The 23,746-nt window shown below is 38.3% G+C and overlaps 3 protein-coding genes across 7 annotated transcripts; all 3 read right to left on the bottom strand.

Annotated features, from left to right (window-relative positions):
• Positions 1-304: 304 nt before the first annotated feature.
• On the bottom strand, positions 305-7,283 carry LOC124625955 (carcinoembryonic antigen-related cell adhesion molecule 1). 2 transcript variants are annotated; one of them, XM_053674792.1, is made up of 7 exons: positions 7,022-7,283; positions 3,906-4,274; positions 3,122-3,376; positions 2,605-2,949; positions 1,851-2,105; positions 1,642-1,732; positions 305-1,560 (listed from the first exon to the last, which is right to left on the bottom strand). In XM_053674792.1, the coding sequence occupies exons 1-7, from the start codon at positions 7,062-7,064 to the stop codon at positions 1,443-1,445; spliced, it is 1,476 nt and encodes a 491-aa protein (XP_053530767.1). In that variant the 5' UTR covers positions 7,065-7,283; the 3' UTR covers positions 305-1,442. The 2 variants fall into 2 exon arrangements, with proteins under 2 accessions (XP_053530767.1, XP_053530768.1); XM_053674793.1 differs by having other exon boundaries at positions 305-1,542.
• A 1,598-nt stretch (positions 7,284-8,881) lies between these two features.
• Positions 8,882-12,527, bottom strand: LOC128628637 (uncharacterized). Its single transcript, XM_017452936.3, has 5 exons — positions 12,099-12,527; positions 11,261-11,629; positions 10,476-10,730; positions 10,267-10,357; positions 8,882-10,185 (listed from the first exon to the last, which is right to left on the bottom strand). The coding sequence occupies exons 1-5, from the start codon at positions 12,133-12,135 to the stop codon at positions 10,068-10,070; spliced, it is 870 nt and encodes a 289-aa protein (XP_017308425.1). The 5' UTR covers positions 12,136-12,527; the 3' UTR covers positions 8,882-10,067.
• Positions 12,528-14,208: 1,681 nt separating this feature from the next.
• LOC128628636 (uncharacterized) lies at positions 14,209-22,584 on the bottom strand. 4 transcript variants are annotated; one of them, XM_047150237.2, is made up of 10 exons: positions 22,364-22,583; positions 20,945-21,313; positions 18,553-18,807; positions 18,325-18,427; positions 17,426-17,480; positions 16,704-16,798; positions 15,946-16,000; positions 15,673-15,809; positions 15,382-15,480; positions 14,209-15,182 (listed from the first exon to the last, which is right to left on the bottom strand). In XM_047150237.2, the coding sequence occupies exons 1-9, from the start codon at positions 22,404-22,406 to the stop codon at positions 15,414-15,416; spliced, it is 1,179 nt and encodes a 392-aa protein (XP_047006193.1). In that variant the 5' UTR covers positions 22,407-22,583; the 3' UTR covers positions 14,209-15,182; positions 15,382-15,413. The 4 variants fall into 4 exon arrangements, with proteins under 4 accessions (XP_047006193.1, XP_047006192.1, XP_047006194.1 ...); XM_047150236.2 differs by having other exon boundaries at positions 15,373-15,480; positions 22,364-22,582; XM_047150238.2 differs by having other exon boundaries at positions 14,209-15,480; positions 15,673-15,806; positions 22,364-22,584.
• Positions 22,585-23,746: the final 1,162 nt, after the last annotated feature.

Here is a 23,746-nt window from a genome sequence, read left to right as displayed (position 1 = left end):
TGTTTTGTTTACATTTATTTATAAATATATTTTTCTTTTGCCTTTTTTTCTTTCTTAGTTTTTTCTATCTATACTGGCTGGAGAGGGGGGGGTTTGGGTTGTTCTTTTTTTCTTGATTTGTTGGTTGTGTTATAAATATCTGTAGCACAAGCTTATTCTCTGTCTGTGTTATTTATTTCATTTGTTAATTTCTCTACTGGTAGAAGAGACAAATTGCTTTAATTGTGTTTAATAAATAAATAAATAAATAAAATTTTAAAAAAGAAGAAACATAAAGAAACAGCTTAAAGCCAAATTTTCTCTCACACTTTATTGATTATACTGTCTGTTATACTAAACTAAATACAATCAGTGTTTCACGTTAAGCTTTTTCACATGATAAACCTCTTATAATAAACAGCTTAATGTATTTATTGCCGTCTATTATCAAAAGAACATCCAAATAAACTAAATATAGAAATATATATATATTTGGTGTCACTTATTTTATTTAAGCAGCATTAAGGGTTTTTTTTTCCACCTTAAGCATTTTAAAAAGTTCAAAAAATACACAAATACACAACACACTGGGAAAGATCACAAATTCTAAAACAATTACATTTACAGTTATGTGAAGAAATAAGTGCACCCCATGGAAATTGTTGTTTGTTTGTTTTTACATATTTGGACAAGCAAACATTTGATCCTCTTTGAAACGGTGCCTATTAATAAAGGTGATGCGCTCTATCAAATGACATAGCATTGACATTTTGTATTAACTTTCACAATTTAACAAAAAAAAACAGATAAGTCACATGGAAAAAGTAAGTACACCCCTATATTTATCACACCTTCAAATCCATAAAAGTAGAATCAGGTGTTGAAGATCGGGTGTCAGTGATTAGAACCTGCTCAGGGAGTGCAGGTGGAACCGGTCTTATTTATACCACTCTCATATCTATTGTCTGGTGTCCCCTTTGCTATTGAGGTGTGTGGAGTCATCATGCCAAGATCTAAAGAGTTCTTGCAAGAGAATTAAAAGATCTCTTTAAAAAGCTATGAGGACTGACGCTCATCCTACAGACACTCATCCTACAGCAAACCAAAACAAAGAAACCCAGATAACCTAGCAAGAATAAAGGAACAAAGGAGAAACTAAAGGCATAAACTTATGACCATCAGGGGAAAAACCTCTGGCTGTTCACTACAGAGAACTAAGCAGGAAAAAAAGACAGCTTTTTAGGAGAAGCACCTCATACCAACTGTGAAGCATGGTGGTGTAAATGTTATGGTTTGGGGTTACTTCGCTGCGTCCAGGACTGGACAGCTTGATTTTAAAAATTAGTTCAAATGCAGTACATAGCAAGTGTGTATTCTGTATATAGTTTTTTTTTCTTTTTCAGAAATTCACAAAATGAAGACATAAATAGAGTTACTGAGGTGTGAAACTGTAATCAGCTCTGTTACTTTACATTAGCATAGATAGCAAAACTGCCCATCTGCTGCTGTGCATTTTCATAGATGGTAGAATCGTCCTCTTTCTGCTGCTCAGTGTGGACAAACCTGCAATCACACAGAAACCTGTTTATGAACCACAGAAGACATAATAATAGTTTTAGACTGTACAGATTGTATTGTATAAAAAAAGAAGCAGAGTTTTACCTCCTGTTGTAAATCACAGCTCCAGTCACTGAAATGAAAATCACTCCAGCTATCACCAAAACAATGATCCAGATTGTCCACTGATTTTCACCTGTTGAAGAGGAAGCTACATTATTTACCATGAACACAAGTCACCTTATTTCCTTCAGTAATCATTCGAGACAGTGTGATATTTAAACTTCAGGAGTGTTATGAGCAGATGGACCCACCCTCGACGAGAAGGCTGATCGTTTCAGATCCTGACGCCCTGTTGGTTTTCCAAGTGCAGGTGTAATTCCCAGAATCCCTCACGGTTACAGCAGGAAAGTGAAGAACGCGTCCTGATGTATTTAAGCGCTCGTTGTTCTTAGACCACACAAACTGTGAGGAACTTTGTGTGCAGTTCACATCACACGTCAGATTTAACGAGTCTCCTTGTTTAAGGGTTCCGTTTCCACTGAGCCTGATTAGTGACACCTTTAAATCTTTTTCAGAGAGCAGGAAAGACTCCACGTCAGTCACTCAGGACTGAGAGGGTGTTAATCATTATAATACAGTCGAGTTCTACAATCTGAATCAACAACACTTCCTTATATAATGTGTTTAGTTAGTTTTTCTATTTTTATTAATATATGTTTTCTATATAAAGTGTTGTATCACAGCGCTGCTGAGTTCTGGACTGTGATTGGTCAGGAGGTGGTTAATTTTCTATAACAGCAGCTCTGACAGTAGCGCAGCTACAAATCACAGGTTTATATTAATGCGCTTGTGCTGTTATGAGAAAATAATCTGCTCATTTTCTATAATCCAATAACAGCACGGCCCATCACATTCTGTCTTTAATTTATTATCAGCTGAAAATATATTTGATAACTGGTAGAATAAAATAATAAAAACACGCCTTCGCAGTTGAATCTTATAGAACGTTCATTATGCACATAAAGAATATATTATTTATTTGTTTTTTTAAAACATAGCATTTACCTGAAACTTGTAGGATCTGTCCAGGTTCACCCGTCCACATGCCACTGCTCACATCAGTTATAAATCTGAATCTGTACTCTCCAGAATAACTGAACTGTACATTGTGGATTAACAAAGTGCAGTCTGATTTGTCGTCTCCAGCGTACTCAAAGTCTGATGTGGTGATTGATGCGCTGTTATAAACATACGGGGGGTTATGACACCCTCCTGTGTTTGAGTTCATTGAGCACCAAAGCATTTGTGTCACTTGATAATTGTGCTGTGGATAAGAATAACTACAGGGAATGGAGACACTGAATCCTCTCACAGCACAGATCGGCGTGGTATAATTCACACCCCAACCACCTACAAAATAAGAGTGTACATAAAGCAGATACGATTTAAAAAGCTACAAAATATATATTTCTTTCAAGATCTACATTTGAGAAGAAGCACATACAGATCCTATCAATAACAATTTCTTAAAATGTTCCAGCACACACACACGGGCAAAAATGTTATGAGCAGATGGACCCACCCTCGACGAGAAGGCTGATCGTTTCAGATCCTGACGCCCTGTTGGTTTTCCAAGTGCAGCTGTAATTCCCAGAATCCCTCACGGTTACAGCAGGAAAGTGAAGAACGGGTCCTGATGTATTTAAGCGCTCGTTGTTCTTAGACCACACAAACTGTGAGGAACTTTGTGTGCAGTTCACATCACACGTCAGATTTAACGAGTCTCCTTGTTTAAGGGTTCCGATTCCACTGAGCCTGATTAGTGACACCTTTAAATCTTTTTCAGAGAGCAGGAAAGACTCCACGTCAGTCACTCAGGACTGAGAGGGTGTTAATCATTATAATACAGTCGCGTTCTACAATCTGAATCAACAACACTTCCTTATATAATGTGTTTCGTTAGTTTTTCTATTTTTATTAATATATGTTACATATAAAGTGTTATATCACAGCGCTGCTGAGTTCTGGACTGTGATTGGTCAGGAGGTGATTAATTTTCTATAACAGCAGCTCTGACAGTAGCGCAGCTACAAATCACAGGTTTATATTAATGCGCTTGTGCTGTTATGAGAAAATAATAAACTTCACGTCAGGCCGCATCACACCACCAGGTCAGTGATTATTTTCCAATAACAGCATGCCCCATCATCTTCTGTCCTTAATTTATTATCAGCTGAAAATATTTTTGATAACTGGTAGAATAAAATAATAAAAACACGCCTTCACAATGGAATCTTATAGAAAGTTCATTATGCACATAAAGAATATATTATTATTATTGTTTTTTTTTAAACCATAGCATTTACCTGCAACTTGTAGAGTCGCTCCAGGTTCACCTGTCCACATGCCACCGCTCACATCAGTTATAAATCTGAATCTGTACTCTCCAGAATAACTGAACTGTACATTGTGGATTAACAAAGTGCAGTTTGATTTGTTGTCTCCAGCGTACTCAAAGTCTGATGTGGTGATTGATGAGCTGTTATAAACATACGGGGGGTTTTGACACTTATCTGTGTTTGAGTTCATTGAGCACCAAAGCATTTGTATCACCTGAATATTGGGTTTTGATTTTGGATAAGAATAACTACAGGGAATGGAGACACTGAATCCTCTCACAGCACAGATCGGATTATTGGGATAGTTCACACCCCAATCACTGTGAGCGAGAACTCCTGCAAAATAAGTGTGTACATAAAGCAGTCAAGATTTAAAAAGGTAAAATAAAAAATAAATCTTTTAACATCTACATTGGAGAAGAAGCACGTTCAGATCTTATCAATAATTTTAGACATTTCTTCAAATATGCCAAAACACACAGACACCCACACACACAAACACACACACACACACACACACACACACACACACACACACACAGAGGAAGCAATGTTGTGAGCAGATGTATCAGTGAATCAGGACTGAAAGGGTGTTAATCATTTTAATACAGCGGTCCACCTGCTCCTGCTTGATCGGGATGAAAACCTGCACCCACAGCGGCCCTTCGCAGATGAGATTGGACACCGCTGGTCTAACTAGTATCTAGAGTAAGATGTGTTCGGGTAACATAAGCTAAGCTCATTGCTAGCTCGTTACTCTTTGCTATGACAGTAGCACCCTGTTGACTGATCTAAGATAATGAAGTATTCATTCTGTTCATTCTTACACTGTATATAAAATATAGTAATATGACTGGTGTGGGTGAGGCACTGGGTAAGTTTCCGCTTCAGAAACTTCAGAGTAAGTTACTTCAGAAACGGCTCTCCAGATACTTAATTACTTTGCTTCTTTGTTAACGTTTACCTGCAACTTGAAGAGTTATTCCAGGATCACCTGTCCATCTTCCATCATCCTTATCGGCTATAAATCCGAATCTGTACTTTCCAGAATAACTGAACTGTACATTGTGGATTAACAAAGTGCAGTTTGACTTTTTTGTCTCCAAGGACAATGTTGTCTCTAACTCAGGGCCAATTCTAGACATTTGGAGGCCCTTGGTAAAATCTATGTTGGAGGCCAACAACACGAAATGATGCTGATTGACAGAATAAGGCCCAGTTTATTTTTAAAAATACATTACAATCAGTCCAAAATACATGACGACAACTCACATACCTGCATCATGAGCTGCACTTTTCTTAATTAAAGTCAGTCCACTGCAGAAAAGTTGCATTTTGTTCATCGTACCCGATCTGTTCGTACATTCAGGGGGTGGGACCAAGTTTGAAACGGGGACATTAATTGGTTTCACTGCAGGTGAGTGACAATTCTTCTATATCCAATGGACAAAGAGCCGAGACTTTGCTGTCCGTCTTGAGTGGTGGACTAGCGCACAGTGATGTGACGGTTATGGAAGCCCCGCCTCCAGGCCCAAGGTCGTAGGCATTTGCCTACTCTGACAATTAATAGCTGTGAACATCTACTCTTGGCTTGAGCCCTGGGTTTCGACTGTTGTTGAAAAGGATAAATCAACGTGAAGACCAAAGAACTGTGTATGGGAGAAAAGCAATCCATTCTGATGCTGAGAAAAGAGGAGGAATTGAGCCATTGCACAAATATTTGGCATAGCCAATATAACAAAATGTCCTGAAAAAGAAAGAAAGCACTGGTGTACCTACAACCAGACATGGAACAGCTCAGCCAATGAAAACAACAGCAGTCGATGACAGAAACATTGTGAGAGCTGTGAAAAATAACCCAAACACCCAAAAACAAAATCTCCACAGGGCAGGGATGACTGTCACAATCCACCATTTGAAGAAGTGCAGTAGCAAAGATTCCATATCATAAGATGCAGACCACTCATCAGCAGTAAGAATCAGAAAGCCAGATTGATATTCACAAATTAATACAGAGATGAATCACAAAAGGTCTGCAACCAAGATTAACCAGTACCAAAGTGATGGAAAGGCCAAAGTGTGGAGAAAGAAAGGATCTGCTCATGATCCAAAACAAACGATCTTATGGGTCAAGCATGGTGGAGGTAGTGTCATGGCTTGGGCTTGCATGGCTGCTTCTGGAACATTCTCACTAATCTTTATTGATGATGTAACTCATGATGGTATCAGCAGAATGAATCCACAAGAGAAATGCATCCAATCGAATTGGGAGGAACTTCATCATGCAGCAAGACAACGACCCAAACACACTTCCAACTCAACACAGGTCTTCACCAAAGGAAAAAGTGGAAGGTTTTAGACTGGCCAAGTCAATCACCAGACCTTCACCCAACTGATCAGCATTTCACCTCCTGAAGAGGAGACTGAAGGGAGAAACCCCCGAAACAAACAACAACCGAAAGAAGTCTGTAAAAGCAGTTTGGTGGTTAGTGGATCACCGGCTTGATGCAGTTGTTGCAAGCAAAGGATATGCAACCAAATATTACGTGTTATTTACTTTAATTTCCTTAGAAAATTGGGTGTACATTTCACCTAAAATTGTGCTTTTGCCACTAAAAGTGCCACGTTCTAAACTGTTTAACACCTCCCAATGTAAATAACAGGAAGTGAAATCTGAAAGTCTGATCTATCGTCTCAGATTCATCTTTTCATCTGAAATACAAATGTCTTCAACGTATAACAAGAACAATAGAATTGGTCTTGCTGTTCCAATACTGTTTTTATGACGAACGTTACAATTATTAATGTGCTTTTTTTCTTATTAATCATCATGTATTTGCCTCAGCACAACTAAAGGTTACTTAAATCATCATTAGGATTGACTTATCAATCGTTCACTAACATTAGACAGTATAATATGTTTGTGCAAGTGTATAATCCAGTAACTGACCATACACACTGACTGTACACACTGACTGTACACACTGACTGTACACACTGAGCGTACACACGGCTACATCAATCAGCAAACAGTTAAAACTCTGAACAATAATAGTGTGTAAGAGTGAGAGGATGTTTCATACCGGACAGCGTGAGCAGAATCACAGACAAGTGCAGCGTCTTCATCTCTTCTTCAGGAAGAACCTCACACAGTGTTGGGTGTGTTTATATACTGAGTTTACTGACTCGGTTAAAGTGTGAGAACTAAAATATGAAAACAAAACTATAAACACATTAACAAGTCAGATATAACGGAAAAGGTAGGTATATTTTGCGAATGGAATACTTCCCGCTTATTGGACGACACATCTGTCAATCAAGATATCCAGCAAGTAAAAAATTGTAAACAACTTTGTTTCTGGTACATTAGTGGACTTCTGTGTTTACTTTAAACCTTTTTTTTTTTTTTTTTTGTCCATAGCGAAACTGTAAATATTAGAATATAAAAGTTTACATTGGCAAGAAATGAGAAAATGGAATTTATTAAGCGCGACTTTGATGAAGGACATTTCATAAGCAGTGATTTTGGATCCGATGATAACATACCATGACATAAAGATTCGTTTGCGGTCTCTAAAAACACACCTACAGGACGCAGGTCTGATTGGACAACACATCTGTCATTCAAGATATACCGCAAGTACAGCAGGCTCCGGCAGTACTGGAAAGTCAGTTCGTGTGGTAATGTTTTGTCCGTAATGCGGTTCAGATAAAAGTTGAACAAATCTACGGCGTGTCCTGTGAGGATTAAGTTCTTGCAGCAGCCGCATAACATCATGTTTTACACTCAGCTTGTGTTTCTGCTGAAGTTCTAACCGCATGATCCAGCTGAATAACTGTCCTGGTCCACACAGCTCTGCTCTTACAGCATTTAATGGGAATCATTTTCTCCTCTAAAGAGACCTGCGTCCTGTAGGTGTGTTTTTAGAGAACGCAAGCTAATCTTTATGTCATGGTAAGTTATCATCAGATCCAAAATCACGGCTTATGAAATGTCCTTCATCAAAGTAGCGCTTAATAAATTCCATTTGATAATTTCTTGCCAATATAAACTTTTATTTTCTAACATTTAGCCTACAGTTTCGCTATGGACAAAAAAATGGTTTAAACACAGAAGTCCACTAATGTACAAGAAACAAAAAACTATTTTTTTACTTGCTGGATATCTTGATTGACAGATGTGTCGTGCAATCAGCGGTAAGTAATCCATTCGCAAAATATACCTACCTTTTCCGTTTCGTCTGATTTATTAATGTGCTTTCGGATTGGTCATTGTGTTTATAATTTCTTATTTTGTTTTCATATTTGTGATTGGTTTTGCACTTCTCGGCCACCGTACACATGATCTTGTTGGACATCCCGTTCCAAAAGCATGGGCATTAATATAGAGCGTACAGCTCTAGTTTTCAAAATACCAATACCGAGTTAATCTTGGCCTCACAGAATAAGACTAAACGTTTGAGCAACCTGTAAGCAGCCCAAATAGGCCAGTCACAGGTGGAGCCGGTTACCACTACTTACCAAGAGGCAGCTCTCTGTCTCCCTCTGGTGGTGGGCCGGGGCTGTGGCCTGCCCACCTGTGGCCTTTACATAATGTCATTTTTAACATTTTTAAAAAATTAATAAATAAGATCGTTTCTCTAGAACTTTAACTCTGGTGTGTTTTCCCCTCGATGTACACCCCATCAAGTGTTGTTTTGTTTACATTTATTTATAAATATTTTTTTTCTTTTGCCTTTTTTCTTTCTTAATTTTTTCTATCTATACTGGCTGGAGAGAGGGGGGTTTGGGTTGTTCTTTTTTTTTCTTGATTTGTTGGTTGTGTTATAAATATCTGTAGCACAAGCTTATTCTCTGTCTGTGTTATTTATTTCATTTGTTAATTTCTCTACTGGTAGAAGAGACAAATTGCTTTAATTGTGTTAAATAAATAAATAAATAATTTAAAAAAGATGAAACATAAAGAAACAGCTTAAAGCCAAATTTTCTCTCACACTTTATTGATTATACTGTCTGTTATACTAAACTAAATACAATCAGTGTTTCACGTTAAGCTTTTTCACATGATAAACCTCTTATAATAAACAGCTTAATGTATTTATTGCCGTCTATTATCAAAAGAACATCCAAATAAACTAAATATAGAAATATATATATATATTTGGTGTCACTTATTTTATTTAAGCAGCATTAAGGTTTTTTTCCACCTTAAGCATTTTAAAAAGTTCAAAAAATACACAAATACACAACACACTGGGAAAGATCACAAATTCTAAAATAATTACATTTGCAGTTATGTGAAGAAATAAGTGCACCCCATGGAAATTGTTGTTTGTTTGTTTTTACATATTTGGACAAGCAAACATTTGATCCTCTTTGAAACGGTGCCTATTAATAAAGGTGATGCGCTCTATCAAATGACATAGCATTGACATTTTGTATTAACTTTCACAATTTAACAAAAAAAACAGATAAGTCACATGGAAAAAGTAAGTACACCCCTATATTTATCACACCTTCAAATCCATAAAAGTAGAATCAGGTGTTGAAGATCGGGTGTCAGTGATTAGAACCTGCTCAGGGAGTGCAGGTGGAACCGGTCTTATTTATACCGCTCTCATATCTATTGTCTGGTGTCCCCTTTGCTATTGAGGTGTGTGGAGTCATCATGCCAAGATCTAAAGAGTTCTTGCAAGAGAATTAAAAGATCTCTTTAAAAACCTATGAGGACTGACGCTCATCCTACAGACACTCATCCTACAGCAAACCAAAACAAAGAAACCCAGATAACCTAGCAAGAATAAAGGAACAAAGGAGAAACTAAAGGCATAAACTTATGACCATCAGGGGAAAAACCTCTTACTGCTCACTACAGAGAACTAAGCAGGAAAAAAAGACAGCTTTTTAGGAGAAGCACCTCATACCAACTGTGAAGCATGGTGGTGTAAATGTTATGGTTTGGGGTTACTTCGCTGCGTCCAGGACTGGACAGCTTGATTTTAAAAAATTAGTTCAAATGCAGTACATAGCAAGTGTGTATTCTGTATATAGTTTTTTTTTCTTTTTCAGAAATTTACAAAATGAAGACATGAATAGAGTTACTGAGGTGTGAAACTGTAATCAGCTCTGTTACTTTACATTAGCATAGATAGCAAAACTGCCCATCTGCTGCTGTGCATTTTCATAGATGGTAGAATCGTCCTCTTTCTGCTGCTCAGTGTGGACAAACCTGCAATCACACAGAAACCTGTTTATGAACCACAGAAGACATAATAATAGTTTTAGACTGTACAGATTGTATTGTATAAAAAAAGAAGCAGAGTTTTACCTCCTGTTGTAAATCACAGCTCCAGTCACTGAAATGAAAATCACTCCAGCTATCACCAAAACAATGATCCAGATTGTCCACTGATTTTCACCTGTTGAAGAGGAAGCTACATTATTTACCATGAACACAAGTCACTTTATTTCCTTCAGTAATCATTCGAGACAGTGTGATATTTAAACTTCAGGAGTGTTATGAGCAGATGGACCCACCCTCGACGAGAAGGCTGATCGTTTCAGATCCTGACGTCATGTTGGTTTCCCAAGTGCAGGTGTAATTCCCAGAATCCCTCACGGTTACAGCAGGAAAGTGAAGAACGCGTCCTGATGTATTTAAGCGCTCGTTGTTCTTAGACCACACAAACTGTGAGGAACTTTGTGTGCAGTTCACATCACACGTCAGATTTAACGAGTCTCCTTGTTTAAGGGTTCCGTTTCCACTGAGCCTGATTAGTGACACCTTTAAATCTTTTTCAGAGAGCAGGAAAGACTCCACGTCAGTCACTCAGGACTGAGAGGGTGTTAATCATTATAATACAGTCGAGTTCTACAATCTGAATCAACAACTCGTCCTTATATAATGCGCTTCGTTAGTTTTTCTATTTTTATTAATATATGTTTTCTATATAAAGTGTTACATCACAGCGCTGCTGAGTTCTGGACTGTGATTGGTCAGGAGGTGGTTAATTTTCTATAACAGCAGCTCTGACAGTAGCGCAGCTACAAATCACAGGTTTATATTAATGCGCTTGTGCTGTTATGAGAAAATAATCAACTTCACGTCAGGCCGCATCACACCACCAGGTCAGTGATTATTTTCCAATAACAGCATGCCCCATCATCTTCTGTCTTTAATTTATTATCAGCTGAAAATATTTTTGATAACTGGTAGAATAAAATAATAAAAACACGCCTTCACAGTGGAATCTTACAGAAAGTTCATTATGCACATGAAGACTATATTATTTTTAAATTTTTTTGAAAACCATAGCATTTACCTGCAACTTGTAGAGTGGCTCCAGGTACACCTGTCCACATGCCACGGGTCACATTAGTTATAAATCTGAATCTGTACTCTCCAGAATAATTGAACTGTACATTGTGGATTAACAAAGTGCAGTTTGATTTGTCGTCTCCAGCGTACTCAAAGTCTGATGTGGTGATTGATGAGCTGTTATAAACATGTGGGGGGTTCATACACACGTCTGTGTTTGAGTTCATTGAGCACCAAAGCTTTTGTATCACCTGAATACTGGGATTTGATGTTGGATAATAATAACTACAGGGAATGGAGACACTGAATCCTCTCACAGCACAGATCAGATTATCCGGATAGTTCACACCCAAATCATAGGGAGCGAGAACTCCTGCAAAACAAGTGTGCTGAAAAATTTGTGAAACATTAAAGACTAAACAAAATGATAAAATGTCAGTTTTGTTTTAAATGATTGTTTTCCTCCACTACAAAATTCTGCTTGTATATCAAAAATGTTTTAGTCTTTCAAAAGAGAGCGTAAAGATTCATATAAAACATCTCTGTAAGCTCTCTCGAATAGTTGATGAGCGTAACAGTGATTGTGAGACACCAGGACACGGTGTCACATGGTACAGCAGATATTCCACAGAAATGCATTAAAAACGTGTGTAATCATTGATATGGTGACATTTACTTAACATTTATTTACCTTTTAATGAAGGAGTCCAATATCAGAGCTTTTTTTCTTTACAACACCACACACATTGGTTTATTCCTTACAAATGAAAATGAAAGAATCTGTCCATGTCCTGGTGCCAGCAAAACGCTAAGAACTGAACACTGAACAGTTTATTTCATACCTGACACAGAGAGCAGAATCACCACCAGGTACAGCATTTTTACCGCTCTGGTTCAGCAGGTGATCCACACGGGCAGCTTCGTGTGTGTGTGTGTGTGTGTGAGTGTGTGTGTGTGTGTGTGTGTGTGTGTGTGTGTGTGTGTGTTTGTGTGCTGATATACTTAGCTCAATGATGAATAAATGAGAAGTGAGGACTAAATGTTGTTCCTTTAAAAAGTCCAAAAAAAGAAGTAAAGTATACACGCGCACTTCCAGTAATGTGTCTGGCAGGTAAAACCAGTGTCAAAACCCACCCAGGTGAGCGAGATGAGGTAATGAGGGGGAAATGACTGGTAAGATGAGTGGGTTTAATCAATCCTCTCTAAAACACACTTGTTACTGTTGTTACATGATATAGCCAGCGGTGGATGGGACGGGACACCCCCGCATGGAGAAGCCCCAGAGAGCAGCATCAAAACAGCATCAATGTGTAATAAGTCCTACATTTATGTGGGTAACATGTGGTCTGACATGAAGGTGCATTTCAATATATTGTCATGTCTTGAATGTCCTTTGCACTACTTGTGAAAATTCCACGTTTAAAAGAAAACAAATAAAAACAGTGAAGTGTCTAAAATCTACATGTGGAAAAGTTTACATATGAATCATGTGATTATCAACATGTCAGGTTTGTGTGACTTTCAGAGCTACATTTCAGAGGCAGCATGTATATGTGTATGATTATATATACGTACCGTTATATGTGTGTCGGTTGTGATGTATGGATCATATCTGTAATTTGAGCCATTTCTTTACATTCATTTCTTCTTTTTTTACTTAGTAATTCAGAGTTTATACTACATAATATGCTTTTTGATTATGTGTGTGGATGTATGTGTATAATTCACATAGATTCAGATGTACATTTTTAAACAAGTTGTATCATTTTTAGTGTCTCTGCTGTTCACAGAACATCAGCATATTAACGTCTAGTCCTTAAAGACACTTTATTGGATATATACACAGACTGGACTTTATCTAGAGCTGTGTAGGTTTTAATGACGTAACAACAAATATCTGGTATTTGGGATATATTAGTAAAGCAGTATAATTTATTCGCTCCTCCGGTGGTGGGCAGGGGTCATGGTGGCCTGCCCCTTACATCAAAGCATTGTAAAACCTGATAATTTGGCTGTGGATAATAATAACTACAGGGAATGGAGCCATCATCATGTTGATGAAGTATGTTAATCGGTAGCTTTGAGATTATAATATACATTTCTACTTTTGTAATGAAATGCCCTCTGTAAGTAATAGTTTGACTGATTAATTGATGCAGTTTATCATATCATTCAATTCTAACATTATAATAACCAAGACCAATGTAGAAGGTGAGGCAGGATTTTAACTGCTGGCAAGATGATCTTTAAGGAATAATAATATTTTTTTTATTTTTTTTTAAGTAATTCGAAAGTAAGTTTGGAAAGTAATTTTCGTTCTTGTTCATGAACGTCACATCTTCACGGGCTGCACTACACTCTTTTCTCCAGCAGGTGAAATTTCTGTGCGCTGTAAACGAAGCTTCGAGAAGATTAACTTTAGATGGTTTGAAATGTTCAGAGTCAGAAACTTGTTGGGGTTTTTTTTTGTATAAATAGTCACAATATTTATTTTGGTTATAAAACAGTTTTTTAAAATGTCGGCTGATTTTCAGATTTACTTATTAAGCTCCTGCTGCGCTGACGTTTTAACTTCCGGGTTAAAATTCGTTGTTATGGTAACGCGTGGGCGGGGCGTTTGATCTCGTCATGGATCCAAAATTATTTTAGTCACTATCGTAACTGTTTCTTAAAGGAAAATTGGACGCCCTGAATTAAAAAATAAATAAAATAAAACCTGTCGTTTTATTGAATCCGTATATTGTATAGCCGTGGTTGTGTTTCCTAATGTTGAGCTAATGTACTTGATAGCAAGAAGCTAATGAAGTAGCGCCATTGTGGCTCTGAAAAAAGGACAGTAATGGAAAATGAATTAAACCAAATGGATAAAACAGACATGGACCCATATCAGATACCGGTCGAATTTCTTAGCCTTTTGTCTACTAAAACAAAAATCCAACGAGTTTTAAGAAGTAATATAGATCTTATTTATATGAAACTCAAGACATACACAACTTAGCAGTGGACCAAATCAGTATGTTATGCTAGCTGCTGCTGTGTAAATAAAGTGGAGAAATCTGAGGAGAAAGCAGTTATACACAATAAAGTCCAACAATTACATCAATGTTGTGCTTTAAAACATCTTACAAATTTAAGTAACAATTAATTTATTTAAACCTTTAGTTTCAGAAACACTCCTCAGCTCTGTGGAAAGACTTCCATCTAAACATTCCTGTTTCTTGATCAATTTCAGAGCTTTTCTGAATCCTATTACTGAGGTTCACATCACTGACTCGATGAATTTGTCTCTATTAACACCTTATCATCAGATAGACTTACTAAAGGTTTATCAGCTTTACATACATGATCACACAAGACCCTAGATTTCTAGCATACAGATTAGCTTCTATTGATTAATTGTTGATAAAGTGATATGTCCCATGACACAACCATTGTTTAAGAAACAAATGTTTAAGGTTTTCATGCAGAATCTCACAATCCATTAAAAAAAAGCAGAACTAGTAACAGGCATTATTTTCTCTATCCAATAAACAAAACAAAAGCTTATACCTAAAAAAAGAAAGAAAGAAAGAAAGAAAAATTTTAAATTAAAGACACACTTGATTTTTGCATTTTAGAAAAGCACCTACATTAACAGTCACAGAGCTCTAGGGAGAAAAGGCAGCATAATCTTCACTGTGTTAGCGTGGGTTTCCTCAAGGTTCTCCAGTTTCCTCCCACTTTCTGAAAAACATGTCTGTAGATAGACTGGCTACGTTAAATTTCTCCTAGGTGTGAATGAGTGTGTGAATGCGTGTGTACACGGTGCCCTGCAATGGACTGCCGTCAGATCCAGGGTGAATTTATTCCAGCTTTGCTCCCAGTATTCCCAGGATAGACTCTGGATCCACCAGGAGCCTGACCAGGATAAAGCGCTTACCGAAAGTCTGTTTCCCAAAACAACACAATTATTAAAGGAAAAAATTAGCTTCAGTGATTATTAAAACAAATTCAGTTGTAAAGGCAATCTCCTATCCAAGTGTACGTTTAAAGCAAACAGCTGGACACTTTATATGACATTAATAAGCCCTAAAATGACACACATTTTATTTTAAGTCCCACAAGGGGAATATTTACAGGCCTCACGGTGTCTGGTTGAATGAGATGTACAAATGTGATCAGGTGTTTTTGACAGTGCTGTAGATAACACTGTCATCCTCCTCCTGTCGTTCAGTGTGGACACGTCTGAAACCCAAGCCACAGGACACACACGTGTTAATTGTTATGAAGTGTTAAATATCATATTTAACAGCATTGTGACTTGTGAACTTTTACAATTCTCCATTCATCTGAATCCAATCTATCACAGTTTTCCGTAACATCTGATACTGAATCATATGTGTTAGGTGATTAGTATGTGACTGCACTAGCTCGTACCCTTGCTCAAGTTTCTTGTCTTTGACAAACACAGTCGCATAAGTCACTTCCTCCGTGTGCAACGTTTCATCATCCAGTTGAGGAACGTTGTTTATTTGTGGCTTTGTCTGTTTATCATGTGTGTTTTCTCCAACCTGCTAAAATAAGAAGTACAATTATCACCACCGCTTCTAAAGTGTTCCTGTGTTCACGCTCACGTTATCGCTGTGCTAGAACTCGGAAAACCCTAAACTGTCCAGTGCTGAGTTTGTGATTTCTTTTTAAAGGTCATACCTGTGCTTTGTCTGCACCTTTCCCACTGTTTTTTTCTTGAGCTTCTACTCTCTTCCTAATGGAAGCAGAAATACACAGATTACAAGTACGGCTTTTAGAATATAATTTTTTAAAAGTAGATTAACTCTATAATTCTGATTTACACAAACCAGTGTCCAAGCAATTCACAGTCCACAGTCCACAAAGTTCACAGTCACAAAAGCTTAGGACACTTAAGAGACCTTTCTATTGACTCTGAAAAACACCAGAAGTAAGATGCCTAGGGTTCGTGCTCACCTGCGTGAACATGCCATAGGCCTGCTGCAGGGAGGCATGAGGACTGCAGATGTGGCCAGTGCAATAAACTGCAATGTCTGTAATGTAAGACGCCTAAGACAATGCTACAGGGAGACAGGAAGGACAGCTGATCGTTCTTGCAGTGGCAAGCTACGTGTAACCGTATCTCCCCCAGACATGATTGAGAACTTGGTGGAAGAGTGAGGTAACATCTCATGGCAAGAACTGACAAATCTGGTGCAGTCCATGAGGATGAGATGCACTGTAGTACTTAAAGCAGCTGGAGGCCACACCAGATACTACATGTTCCTTTTGATATTGACTTACATTATATGTTAAATTAACAACGTCTGCTAAGTCCCAATCCTAAATCATCAGTGTGTCTGAAAATTATGTGAGTAAAATGTCCCTGTGTTTTGGATAAAGGAGCTGGCAAACAGTTAACCTGAACCTGCCTCTGTATACACAGAATTAGTTCTTACCCATTGTTCAGATTGTTGTCTTTGGCACACATATTCGCATAAGTCACTTCCCCCTGGTGCGGCACTTCTTCCTTGGGTTGAGGAAGCTGCTTTACCTTTATTACAATAACATAAATGATAAAGTGTGTGAACACGATTCAAAGAAGTATTTCTGACACAGCTACATTTGAATAATAATAATAATAATAAAGTTTTGTATTTTATCTGAATAATATAGACAATTCTTGGAAGTGACCTCAGACTTTTAGTCTTTAAAATACACACAGAACAAAACCTGAAAATATATTAAAGTTAGCGTTCCTGTGCTCACATCCACCTACTCCATTCTACCCATTGTTTAACTTTCACATTGAATGCTAAAGCATGGGGAATGCTAATGGGGCGGTCCTTTCTGAAGTAATGAAGCCTACACAGAGGACTTTACTAATTGACTGATGGGTTTTTTTTCTCTCCTGTGGTTCTTTGAGCTGTAGTTACTCTGAATGAATTATTTGGCCGTAGCAACTGGTGAGATCTCCTTCTCATTCATTTAACTGTCAGAGATTATGTGCTAGAAGAACATCAGTTTTTGGCTTTAGAAAAAATGTCTAATGGTTATTTTCAACCCCTCTTACGTTGGAGGTTCTTTCAGGGTTATAAGTATGATATGGTTTGGTTCTGATTATTTAAGAATGCAGTCTCTACTGTGCAGAACTAAGTGTCGACTATTAACTATGTCATACCTGTGTTTGCTCTCCAGCGTTTCTGCTGTTGTCTTCCGGAGCGTCGGGTTTCCTCCTGGCAGAAGCAGAAAGACGACACCTTAATTTAGATATCAGACCAGCCAGTGGACGGTGAAACCAGTGCACGAGGTAAACTTCAGAGGGGAGGAACAGAAACCACCAGCCTCGTTAAAACAATAAATATTTAGTATTCCAGGACCATGACTAAGAAGGCTGCTCAATAATAGTGACCACAACAATTTCAGCAATAACCTGGGAATCTCCACCCTCATCCTAATCGACAAGCACCCAAGATCCCATGAGATCCTCAGCTCAAGAGCCGAGACAGCCACTGTTCATGGCCTTCACTGATCTGTCTAATGTTTTTGACCTGGTTAACACGATGGACCTTTTTGCTCCAGTTCCAACACACCGTGAAGCCCCAAGCTTTAATATAGACTTCATGCGTGCTGTAGGGGTGTAACGATCCGATGATTTGGACTGATTCATCGATTGAAAAGGCAGCCACTGAAATTAGTACATGCAACAATCATAAACCGATTATTATCAAAAAAGGACAAGCAACTGGTGTGTAAAAATAATCTACATTGTTAAAGTGATGTGTAAAGAATTAAACAGGCTAGCAAGGGGATTTGTCCAAAAAAAAAAAAAAACTGTCCAATCTAATCGTCTGCAAGAGAAGAGCAAGATGCAACAGGTCCTCGTAAGAGAACTGCTCTTCACAGACATTCAAACTGATTAGCCTCTGCTCTACAAAATTACACGCCCTGCCCATCTCCTCAGGATGACTGCATGCTTCCATGAAGACATGCTGTATTTTTAATAAATAATATTGCATTTCTGAACCTTTGGGGGCCGTGAGTATCATCCTATCTGTATGGAAACATCCAGAATTTTACCTTCTGTTGCAAATCGCAGCTCCTAAGAGGACTAAGATGATGAAAATCACTCCAGATGTCACCACAGCAATGATCCAGTTTGGCAGATGATCAGGATTTTCACCTGTTGAGAAGAAAACAAGAAAAAACTGAACACAAGTCACTTGCTACAGGAGTGTAGGGGCACATGATCGACTTCTTCCGTTCCATCAGTAATCATTCAGGAGTGATGTGAGCAGATGGACCCACCCTCGACGAGAAGGCTGATCATTTCAGATCCTGACGTCATGTTGGTTTCCCAAGTGCAGGTGTAACTCCCAGAATCCCTCACGGTTACAGCAGGAAAGTGAAGAACGCGTCCTGATGTATTTAACTGTATGTTGTTCTTAGACCACACAAACTGTGAGGAACTTTGTGTGCAGTTCACATCACACGTCAGATTTAACGAGTCTCCTTGTTTAAGGGTTCCGTTTCCACTGAGCCTGATTAGTGACACCTTTAAATCTTTTTCAGAGAGCAGGAAAGACTCCACGTCAGTCACTCAGGACTGAGAGGGTGTTAATCATTATAATACAGTCGAGTTCTACAATCTGAATCAACAACTCGTCCTTATATAATGCGCTTCGTTAGTTTTTCTATTTTTATTAATATATGTTTTCTATATAAAGTGTTATATCACAGCGCTGCTGAGTTCTGGACTGTGATTGGTCAGGAGGTGGTTAATTTTCTATAACAGCAGCTCTGACAGTAGCGCAGCTACAAATCACAGGTTTATATTAATGCGCTTGTGCTGTTATGAGAAAATAATCAACTTCACGTCAGGCCGCATCACACCACCAGGTCAGTGATTATTTTCCAATAACAGCATGCCCCATCATCTTCTGTCTTTAATTTATTATCAGCTGAAAACATTTTTGATAACTGGTAGAATAAAATAATAAAAACACTCCTTCACAGTGGAATCTTATGGAAAGTGTATGACGGACATAAAAATATATATACAGTGAGGGAAAAAAGTATTTGATCCCCTGCTGATTTTGTACGTTTGCCCACTAACAAAGAAATGATCAGTCTATAACTTTAATGGTAGATTTATTTGAACAGTGAGAGACAGAATAACAACAAAAAAATCCAGAAAAACGCACGTCAAAAATGTTATAAATTGATTTGCATTTTAATGAGGGAAATAAGTATTTGACCCCTCTGCAAAACATGACTCAGTACTTGGTTTAAAAACCCTTGTTGGCAATCACAGAGGTCAGACGTTTCTTGTAGTTGGCCACCAGGTTTGCACACATCTCAGGAGGGGTTTTGTCCCACTCCTCTTTGCAGATCTTCTCCAAATCATTAAGGTTTCGAGGCTGACGTTTGGCAACTCGAACCTTCAGCTCTCTCCACAGATTTTCTATGGGATTTAGGTCTGGAGACTACCTAGGTCACTCCAGGACCTTAATGTGCTTCTTCTCGAGCCAGTCCTTTGTTGCCTTGGCCGTGTGTTTTGGGTCATTGTCATGCTGGAATATCCATCCACGACCCATTTTCAATGCCCTGTCTGAGGGAAGGAGGTTTTCACCCAAGATTTGACGGTACATGGCCCCGTCCATCGTCCCTTTGATGCGGTGAAGTTGTCCTGTCCCCTTAGCAGAAAAAAACCCCCAAAGCATAATGTTTCCACCTCCATGTTTGACGGTGGGGATGGTGTTCCAGGGATCATAGGCAGCATTCCTCCTCCTCCAAACACGGCTAGTTGAGTTGATGCCAAAGAGCTCCATTTTGGTCTCATCTGACCTCAACACTTTCAGCCAGTTGTCCTCTGAATCATTCAGATGTTCATTGGCAGTCTTCAGACGGGCATGTATATGTGCTTTCTTGAGCAGCGGACCTTGCGCGCGCTGCAGGATTTCAGTCCTTCACGGCGTAGTGTGTTACCAATTGTTTTCTTGGTGACTATGGTCCCAGCTGCCTTGAGATCATTGACAAGATCCTCCCGTGTAGTTCTGGGCTGATTCCTCACTGTTCTCATGATCAATGCAACTCCACGAGGTGAGATCTTGCATGGAGCCCCAGGCCGAGGGAGATTGACAGTTCTTTTGTGCTTCTTCCATTTGCGAATAATCGCACCAACTGTTGTCCCCTTCTCACCAAGCTGCTTGGCACTGGTCTTGTAGCCCATTCCAGACTTGTGTAGGTCTACAGTCTTGTCCCTGACATCCTTGGAGAGCTCTTTGGTCTTGGCCATGGTGGAGAGTTTGGAATCTGATTGATTGATTGCTTCAGTGGACAGGTGTCTTTTATACAGGTAACGAGCTGAGATTAGGAGAACTCCCTTTAAGAGTGTGCTCCTAATCTCAGCTCGTTACCTGTATAAAAGACACCTGGGAGCCAGAAATCTTTCTGATTGAGAGGGGGTCAAATACTTATTTCCCTCATTAAAATGCAAATTAATTTATAACATTTTTGACATGCGTTTTTCTGGATTTTTTTGTTATTCTGTCTCTCACTGTTCAAATAAATCTACCATTAAAATTATAGACTGATCATTTCTTTGTCAGTGGGCAAACGTACAAAATCAGCAGGGGATCAAATACTTTTTTCCCTCACTGTATATATAATTTTTTTTTTTTTAAACCATAGCATTTACCTGCAACTTGTAGAGTCGCTCCAGGTTCACCTGTCCACTTGCCACGGGTCACATTAGTTATAAATCTGAATCTGTACTCTCCAGAATAATTGAACTGTACATTGTGGATTAACAAAGTGCAGTCTGATTTGTTGTCTCCAGCGTACTCAAAGTCTGATGTGGTGATTGATGAGCTGTTATAAACAGTCGGGGGGTTCATACACACGTCTGTGTTTGAGTTCAATGAGCACCAAAGCATTCGTATCACCTGAATACTGGGTTTTGATTTTGGATAATAATAACTACAGGGAATGGAGACACTGAATCCTCTCACAGCACAGATCGGATTATCCGGATAGATCACACCCCAATCATAGGGAGCGAGAACTCCTGCAAAATAAGTGTGTACATAAAGCAGTCAAGATTTAAAAAGGTAGGTTAAAAAAAGATATATTTATAAAATCTCACATCACACGTCAGATTTAACGAGTCTCCTTGTTTAAGGGTTCCGATTCCACTGAGCCTGATTAGTGACACCTTTAAATCTTTTTCAGAGAGCAGGAAAGACTCCACGTCAGTCACTCAGGTGTTAATCATTATAATACAGTCGAGTCCTGACTCTGAATACAAAAGCAGGAACATATTTTTTTACTGCTGAATTCTGGATTGTGATATATATATATATATATATGAAATATGAATAAAGTGCAGTTTGGTTTGTCATCTCCAGCGTACTAAGAGTCGGTGTGATTGTTTGATGTGCTGTCATAAACATATTGTTTATATTGTTTGTTTTTTTTAAATAGGTTTGCATTTGACTTCATTGAGCACCAAAGCATTTTTAGCACCTGATCATTTTGTGGATAATAATAACTACAGGGAAATGAGACATATGTTTAACAACACAATAACAGGACGAGCGAACAGCCTCAAAATAAGCGTGTAGAGAAAGCATTAGACATTACTTCACCACACACACCTGTAATACATGTCCTATTTTAATTAGTCTTTTACCTCAGTGTATGACTTAGACGGCCTATAAAAGGAACCTGGTCTCCCGAATCATTGGGGAAAACAGCACAGCATGTACAAAATATAGCATAAAGCTCCTCACACAAAGACAGATGTAAGATGATGACAGATAATTCATTACATTTGGTTCCATTTCTTATTCATCAGTGTGTCTTTGACTTGCAATATCAGTCGAGCATTATTAGCACGTTAAGAATGTACTAGTAATATATTTAAATGTAAAAATATCAAATAACATCTACACATCAGTTTAACCCGTCATTATTAGTCTCTGATCAGACACAGATTAATATGTCAGTATGTACCTGTGTATAGTCCAATACACACTGCAACATGAATCAGTGAAAAACTCACAACACTGAGCAATAATTCTGTAGAAGAAACTGAGAGTGAGATGAGGTTTCATACCGGACAGCGTGAGTAGAATCGTAACCAGCTGAAGCATCTTCATCCCTGCTGTTAACAAATGTAGCTGTGATCAGCTTTGTGTCTGCATGTTCGCTTAGCTCACTGACCTGGTTATAATAAGTGGGAAGTCAAATGTGTTCCTATGAAAATACGCAGAGAGGAAGTTTACCTGTGTGTACTAATGAATTCACACACGGTGATGGAGGGAGGGTATATTAGTGTAAAACACAGTGCTGTTGAGTTCTGGATTGTGACTGGTCAGAAGGCGTTGATTAATTTTTTGTTAATTTAAAAAATATGTGTGTGTGTGTGTGTGTGTGTGTGTGTGTATGTATCAGTGCAGAAACTCTTCATTTAGTGAATGTAGAGCTTCAGTAGCGCTTCAGTTTTTCGCCAGGAGAGGGCAGTATTGATCAATTTAATTCGGTTATAAGATCTAGAAATGAAACATTTATACATTAATTTCCTAAAAGATCAGACTAGATACTAGAGGATTCAGTTTAATAAATAATAAAACCTTTACTGACATGAAATCAAGCCAAAGCTGACAAACACGTCACTTTAACAATGAACATAATGATATAGTGCAGTGGTTTTCAAAGTGGGCGCCGCGGCGCCAGGGGGCGCCCGGGGGGCCTCAACAATTTGGTGTGAAAAATAGATAAATACATGATTTTCTCTTTCTCACTCTCAGGCAACAACACACACACACAGGCAACAACAACACACACACACACACACACACACACAGACACACACACACAATCAATTCCTAATGTAATGTAATGTAATGTAAAGATGTAATTATTCATAAATAAATTTAAAAAAGGGGGGATATATTCAGAAGTCTGTATTTTTAATGTGTTTTAAAGACATCTTGCAGAAGGGGGGCCTCGGTCAAATGTTAGCACCATTTGGGGGGCCTTGCCCTGGGAAGGTTTGGGAACCCCTGATATAGTGAACTTGCTTTAGTCATCAATACAGAAGTTACACGTTATGTCAAACTGGACAAATCCTCATGTGAATATAACCAAGAGTTTACTTTATATAGGTTTATTTTCTACCACTGGTATTTATGTTGAATAATTCTTAAAATTCCAAATTTTATGCCATATTTTGTTTAGTGTTTTATTCACTGGGATGCTCCTGTGCTCCGTCGGTTCAGACGGGAAGGTAAGAGTCCGGATCAGATGACCGTTACAACCACAAAAGACACTACAACTCATTTCAAATGATAACGACCCGACTGACTGCATTTATTTAAAATCTACAAACTCAGACTTCTACATGTGTAAAAGCAAAGTGAAGAGCTGTTTATTAGTTTGGATTTCACCCACTAATTTGTCTGCGATTTATCTTACAAAACATGTACAGTGCTGTGAA

Source organism: Ictalurus punctatus, chromosome 23 (assembly GCF_001660625.3).
Source record: "Ictalurus punctatus breed USDA103 chromosome 23, Coco_2.0, whole genome shotgun sequence".
Taxonomy (NCBI): domain Eukaryota; kingdom Metazoa; phylum Chordata; class Actinopteri; order Siluriformes; family Ictaluridae; genus Ictalurus; species Ictalurus punctatus.
This window is presented reverse-complemented; position numbering and strand designations above follow the sequence as displayed.

Bases quoted from the DNA above. Each gene is read 5' to 3' on its own strand.
- LOC124625955 (XM_053674792.1), bottom strand. From the start codon at position 7,064: ATGAAGACGCTGCACTTGTCTGTGATTCTGCTCACGCTGTCCG. The intron at 3,377-3,905 runs GTAAATGCTATG...TCTCTGAAAAAG, and splicing joins AGCGACTCTACAAGTTGCAG to ATTTAAAGGTGTCACTAATC. The intron at 1,561-1,641 runs GTAAAACTCTGC...GTTCATAAACAG, and splicing joins GCTGTGATTTACAACAGGAG to GTTTCTGTGTGATTGCAGGT.
- LOC128628637 (XM_017452936.3), bottom strand. From the start codon at position 12,135: ATGCTGTACCTGGTGGTGATTCTGCTCTCTGTGTCAG. The intron at 10,731-11,260 runs GTAAATGCTATG...TCTCTGAAAAAG, and splicing joins AGCCACTCTACAAGTTGCAG to ATTTAAAGGTGTCACTAATC. The intron at 10,186-10,266 runs GTAAAACTCTGC...GTTCATAAACAG, and splicing joins GCTGTGATTTACAACAGGAG to GTTTCTGTGTGATTGCAGGT.
- LOC128628636 (XM_047150237.2), bottom strand. From the start codon at position 22,406: ATGAAGATGCTTCAGCTGGTTACGATTCTACTCACGCTGTCCG. The intron at 18,808-20,944 runs GTAAATGCTATG...TCTCTGAAAAAG, and splicing joins AGCGACTCTACAAGTTGCAG to ATTTAAAGGTGTCACTAATC. The intron at 15,481-15,672 runs GTACGAGCTAGT...CTTGGGTTTCAG, and splicing joins GACAAGAAACTTGAGCAAGG to ACGTGTCCACACTGAACGAC.